This window comes from Dromiciops gliroides, chromosome 2 (genome assembly GCF_019393635.1).
Source record: "Dromiciops gliroides isolate mDroGli1 chromosome 2, mDroGli1.pri, whole genome shotgun sequence".
Lineage (NCBI taxonomy): Eukaryota > Metazoa > Chordata > Mammalia > Microbiotheria > Microbiotheriidae > Dromiciops > Dromiciops gliroides.
This window is the reverse complement of record NC_057862.1, coordinates 42,824,509-42,831,071: the sequence shown is the minus strand read 5'-3', so window position 1 is coordinate 42,831,071 and position 6,563 is coordinate 42,824,509. Positions and strand designations below refer to the sequence as shown.

The 6,563-nt window shown below is 46.5% G+C and overlaps 1 protein-coding gene across 1 annotated transcript; it reads left to right on the top strand.

Annotated features, from left to right (window-relative positions):
* Positions 1-1,714: 1,714 nt before the first annotated feature.
* SPRN (shadow of prion protein) lies at positions 1,715-6,484 on the top strand. Its single transcript, XM_043983328.1, has 2 exons — positions 1,715-1,918; positions 4,696-6,484. The coding sequence occupies exon 2, from the start codon at positions 4,719-4,721 to the stop codon at positions 5,166-5,168; it is 450 nt and encodes a 149-aa protein (XP_043839263.1). The 5' UTR covers positions 1,715-1,918; positions 4,696-4,718; the 3' UTR covers positions 5,169-6,484.
* Positions 6,485-6,563: the final 79 nt, after the last annotated feature.

The window sequence follows — 6,563 nt, the reverse complement described above, 5'->3', positions numbered from 1 at the left end:
GGTCTAAGACAATTACAAAGGACTCATGATGGAAAATCTTCTCCACATCCAGAAAAAAGAACTGTGGATTCTGGATGTAGATTGAACCATACTGTTGCTACTTTTTTTTTTACTTTTTTGAGGATTTTCCCTTTTGTTCTGATTCTTCTTTCACGACATGACTAATGCAGAAATGCTTAATGAGATTGTACATATATAACCCATATCAGATTGCTTTCTGTCTTGGGGAGGGAGGGGAGGGAGAAAAATTTGGAACTAAAAATCTTATGAAAACAAATGTTGAAAACTGTCTTTACATGTAACTGGAAAATAATATAATACTTTTATGATTAAAGAAATAAAAAATAAAATAGGTGCAGTCCATGTGTAGGGTTTCTTCATATGTGGGTAATAGTATCTCCCAAAGATACAAAATGGATATGGTTATGAGGTGACAAAATGGATAGAGCACTGGCCCTGAAGTTGGGAGGACCTGAATTCAAATCTCACCTCAGACACTTACTAGCTATGTGACGCTAGGCAAATCATTTAATTGCCTCAAACGTCCAGGGCCATCTCCAGGCAGCCTAATATAGATCTTGCCACTGGACACACATGGCTCTGGAGGAGAAAGAGTGAGGTAGACCTTGATGACCTTGTACAGTCTTTCCTCACTGCAATTCATGACATCACCCCGATGTCACAGTCCTCTTCCAGAATGGAAGGACAAACAACCCCCTCGGCTGAGAATCGTGCCTCATATTTTACTGGGAAAAAATGAGGCCATTTGCAGAGAGCTCCTTCTTCTCCCTTCCTCATCTTACATGACTAAGATGACTTCTGCCACTATATCCTCTTTTACCCCTGCGTCACATGAAGAGATGATACCCTTCTTCATGCCACAGCAAACCTCTCCACTGCACAGTGATGTCGTTCTATCCCATCTTCTCCTACTGATTGTCCTCCCTATGATCTCTATTCTCTCATTTTTATTTGATCTCTCCCTATCTAATATCTGCATCTCTATTACCTACAACCATGTCCATGTCTCCATGCCCCCATCCTAAAAAAACTTTCATTTGACCCATCCAAGTGAGAAAGAAAAAAAAAGGAAGGTAGGAAGGGAACATTTTACAATCTAGCTTACAGCTTTCCATTGTTGCGCTTAAATATACAAGGCTATTTCACTAACATAATGCTTCCTGTTTAAAATGACATAGTAATTCTTATAATTTATCCTTTTAAAGTACTTTAATGTTTACCAAGTGCTTTCCTCACAATACTCTCCCCCTGAGGTATGTAGTGCAGTATTATACCCATTTCACAGGTAAAGAAAGAGGCATGGTCTACCATAATTAAATCAACTCAATTTAATTCAATTTAACAAACATTAAGCACTATTTACAGGGCACTGTTTTAAACGAGGCATCGTAATGAGATTTGCCACTTCCTCCTCATTTTCTAGGGTCTCCTACATTCTCCAAGTCACCACCACAACCTATCAAAACTAAACCACTTTCTAGAACTAGGTCTTTGCTCCACATCCATGTGAGTTGATCCTAAGGTAAAGAAGAGATTTCAAACACCGGGTGAAATGTGCCAGAAGGGTAGAGTTCAGTGAGTGTCAGAGCAGGAAGGGGATTGGGTGGGGGAGGGGAGGAGGGTGGGAACGTGAGCTCTGCAGATCCTGCCCACCCCTGAAGTGCCAAGAGGGCTGAGCCTCAATCCTTTACCCTCCTCCCACCCCCTCATCTGGGGAGGAGTCCTTCAGAGGCAGCCGCAAGCCGGGAGCCAGCACTGCTTCTGCGCCCTCTCCTCTATCTAGGAGGAAGGTCTGGAATCTGCCGTCTACTGAGGTCGGGTTCCCAGGATCAGTACCACAAGCCTGGACAGCGCCAGCTCCCTAAAGGGAAGTCTAGTCTTGGAGCCAGTTCACTGGGTAAGCGATTTACCGTCAGAAAGCTGAGGGGGAAGGGGGGCGAGGGGGTTGGGCTGGAGGATGCTTGGATTTCCAGCTGAAAGGGATTTTGGAGATTATCCGGGCTTGCAATCTGCTAATTGTACAGATGAGGAAACTGAGGTCCAGTAAGACCAAGTGACTTGTCCAAGGCACACAAACAGGTTCTCTGGAAATGCAAGGGTTTAACCCGCTACCCCACTCAGCTTCTGACCCAGATCTGTTTCCAGCCTCAGAACCTGCTTTTTGAACAATAAAGACCTCCTGGTAGGGGGATGGGCAAGGGAAAGGGAGATAGGGAAGGAGGATGAGAGAGGGAAAGGAAAAGGAGGCTACTGGGGATGTAGATGGACTACAGAGGGGTCACAATAAAAATGGGGGAATGGAGGTGGAAACACTGGGAGATGGGGACAGAAGGCTATGTGGGGGCTAAAGGATCCAGGGACAGTAACAGGAGAGGTCTGAGAATGAATACATGAATGGTGGTTGGAAGGAGAATTTCTACATGGGGGAGGGGGGGTTAATGAATGGTGGAAGTGATCTCTCCTCCCTGTGCTGCTAGCAATCTTCCCTAATTGTTGCTCCAGCCCCACCTCCTCCCATCCCCCCAAACTCCTTCATCTCTTTCCGTTTTCTCTTTCCCTATCAGCTCTCCTCTTCTCCATCTATCCTCCACTTCAGGTTCCTTTTCTTCTATCCTTCACTGGACCCCCTTTCCATAGTCATTCTCAGCTCCTCTCCCCCTTCTTGCTTCCCAACCTCTGTCCCCACATCCTCTTCCTCCTGCAGCACTATATTCATATCCCTTGCCTTCCTTCTCCATTTTGGACACCCCTTTTCTTCTTCCATTCCATATCCCTCTCCCTCACTCTTCCTTCTATTCTCTCCAGTCTTTTCCATTCCTCATCACTTTTTCTTCTGCCCCCCTCTTTTTCATGGACTCCCACAGTAGACCATTCCATGTGAGTCCTTACCAGCCACAATTTGGGGGAGCAGTCCGGAACTGGATGGGAGCCCCAGTGTTGGCTTCATTCTTCCTCCCTCCCCCCCTCCCCATTTCTACCTACTCCTGCTGGAAAAGGAGGGGTGAGAAAGAAAGCATCATCTCTTTTCCCTTCCCCACCCCTCCCCTCCAGGCTGGTTGTGGAAGATTCTCCTGGGATGTGGTTCCTAGACAAACTAATGCTATTCCCAAAGATCCCCTATGAGAGGAAATAGTGCTCTGCAGCTCTTGACGGGAAGGTAGGAGTTATATAAATCCTATGAGACTTTAGATTTGCTGTTAAGCCAAAACTGTCCGTGTCCATGTCAAACCCTTGTTACCTGCATTTCTTCCTTAAAACTACTGGACAGGAAGGCAGCTTGGAAGGTGTGGGGGTGAGGCAGAGCATCTAAGGTATAAGTAGTGAGAGGGAGAAGTGGTATCATTAGAACTGACCCCAAAGCCTTGTTCATTCAATAGTTTAGAGCATGTGTCTCCACCTCCACCTAGGAAAATCGAGCAGGGAGATCAAGTGACCTCCTCCGTAGGTCAAGGATTTCAGTAAAGGAATTGTTAAAGGCCCTAAAACTATTCCTCATTTGCCATGATAGAAATACATCTATTTTCTAAGCAGACAAAATGGCTACTGACAAAGGGAGCACATTCAAGATCAGGGAGACTTGAGTTTTCCTAGTAGTAGAGCAGTGGACTTGAAATCAGGAAGACCTGAGTTCAAATTTCTCCCGACACTAGCTGTGTGACCTTGGGCAAGTCATTTAACCTGAGCATCACTTTCCTTATGCAATAAAATGGGGCAAATGATACCTGTAATACTTATCTCACAGGTCTGCTGGAAGGTTAAAATGAGACAATGCATCTAAAGCACTTTGTAGATTTTAAAGCATTATATAAATGCCAATTATTATTAGCCTCTCAAATACATCTTAATGGGTTATAATTGTTAAGGGACCCAATGTGGAAGTAGCAGGGAATGGAATGAGGTGGCAGGAATGATCAGGGTGGGAGCTATTTTACTTCTTGGCACCTTCTTTAGGGCAAATCTCCAACAATTATTTCATCATAGGTTTCTCAGAATCAAAGCCCCATAATGAAGAAAATTCAACAAGCATTTACCTAACAGCGCCTGTGTACAAAGTCCTCTTCAGGGCCCTTTGGAACTCATCTGAAGTTCTACGTTTCACGAGGCACAATATATTAAATGTCCTATATTCTATGCCTGTGCTAGGCACTGGAAGATAGAGATAAGATATGGCCCCTGTCCTCACAAAGTATACAATCTAGTTGGGGAGATGTGGCATGTACACCAATGAATATAACACTAACTCTGCTAAATGCTGAATATGGGAGGGCCCACAATGTCATCAGGTCACATGAAGGAGACGACATTTCTGGCTGGGTTACACGTGGGAATAATCAAGGAAGGAAGCTGGCAATTTGAGCTTAACCTTGAATGGAGAGAAAAGGGCGTGTGCAACTATCAGTCTCTATTCCCACTCCCACTTCCTTCATAAAGCAAAAACTGATTAGTTTTTTGGATGGACTTGAATTTCATACACTGGGATCTGCTCTGGCTCTTTCTCAGTGGAACTCAGCGCCTTCTCTCTCATCAAGTCCTGGAGGGCGGGCCCTGAGCACACAGAGCCAAGACTAAGAGGACAGGGTTATCCCTTCTGCTTTGAACACCACTTGCACCAGCCCTCCCTCCACTTCCCTGTGCGCCCAGCCTCATAGCTTCATTACCCCCACTCTTTCGCAGGTTCCAAGGCTCCAGTCCCGAAGATGAATTGGGCAACGATAACGTGCTGGACGCTCCTGCTCCTAGCCGCCTTCTTTTGCGAGAATGTCACCAGCAAGGGAGGTCGTGGTGGAGCCCGGGGCGCAGCTCGTGGCAGGGGCCGCAGCAGCAGCAGCAGCAGCAGCAGCCGGATGCGGATGAAGTCGGCCCCCCGTTACAGCTCCTCCGGCTCAGCCTTCCGGGTGGCAGCTGCTGCCGCGGCGGCAGGGGCGGCCGCCGGGGCGGCTGCGGGGGCACTAGCTGGGGTCGCCGGGAGGAGAGTGTCCGGAGAGGTAGGCATGAACGACGTCTTGGAGACGGATTTCTACTACGGCAACCGGACCAAGGATGGGGTCTACAGCTACAGGTGGACATCAGGGACTGAGCCTTGGGGCGTGGAGCCTAATCTTAGCCTCTGCTTGACGCTGGGTTTCTTTCAGCTGTTTCCTCTATAGAGATTAGCTTTTCTTGGAGGACCATGACCTTGGCCCCCCATATGCCATCTGCCCCCCACCTTCTACTTTCCTTAGCCCCACCTCCTTGTCCTAATGGTTTCATCTCCTACCTTCTACAGTAGCTTCTAATGAGCTGCGCTCACTCCTTTCCTTTGAGCTCTTCCTTAACTACCAATAAACCCTAAAGCGGCTTCAAGAGAGTTTGAGGATGCAGAGGTGAAGGAGCACTAAGTCACCTGGACTCATGAAAAGGGCCTCTAGAGAACTGTAGTCAGAGTTAAGTTGGGCATTCTCCCCACAGTTCACTTTTCTAGGGCATCATTAGCCGCCGTTGACATAGTCGCATACCCAATGGCATTAGTCCCCAGGCAGAAACCCTTCCCCCATTTCTTTCCCCTTAAGAATATCACATGGGTTCATCTTACAGGAACTGACTCACGTAGTTTCAAGATAGTTCTCACTTCTGCCAGTGTTTAGGGGTGCTGAGAACAACTCTATTCCCACCAGATTCCAACTGCCGTGTCCCAACTCTCATACTCTCTTCTGAGAAACCTAGAAGAGGTGCTGAGCCCAAGCCAAGGCTGAGGCGTGATGACCAGCAGGCCAAGAGCAGCTATGGAGGCTGATACCTAAATTGAGGCCACATGAGGAACACTGAGCGGGTGCTCTCCATCACTCAGAGAAGCAATAGTATCATCCAAGAGTTTCAAGATGAGGGGAAACCTGGACTGCCCCTTCACTGCCTGCCCTTTCACATTAAGTCATGGGGCGTAATTTAAACTTCAATAAAACCCAACTGAAGAGGGGACAATTTGGTAGGCCCTTAAAAGAAATTCATTTGCTGCAGAAAAACAGAGGTGCCTCTGAAACATTTCATTAAACCAAGAAATTTATTTCTGACTAAAGGAGTCTTGATGCCCCTTGCCAAGGATGTCATACAGAGGCCTCTGTTCCTTGGACATGTTTTCTCTCTCTTTGGCTTTAGCTCAAGCTCAGCCCTTTGAACTAATCTATCTTCTGGCTGTGGCAATACTTAACCACTCTGGAAACTGGTCTGTGGACGATCACCTCATTGAAGCCTGACTTCCCGACCTCCTGGATGTGTGCCCAACATTTGATTGAAGGGTTTGGGGGAGATCATTACTTAATACTATGAGTGTGAAATAAGAAGCTAACTCTCCTTAGGCTACCTTTAAGAGAGAAGTATTACATTTCAACTTAAGTGTCTTTTTCATTCAAGGTATTGTTGACCAAGATCAGTTGCGGTAACAAGTCCTCATCTGTCAACAGTAGGGATTTTACCTACTAATCCCTAATTCCTCGCTAAAGGTCCTTCCCTAGAAGTAAAATCTAGTTTCTGATTCATAGAAAGGTTTTTCAAACTCCCAAGAGTCT

Coding starts and splice junctions, on each gene's coding strand:
- SPRN (XM_043983328.1), top strand. CDS start 4,719: ATGAATTGGGCAACGATAACGTGCTGGACGCTCCTGCTCCTAGCCGCC.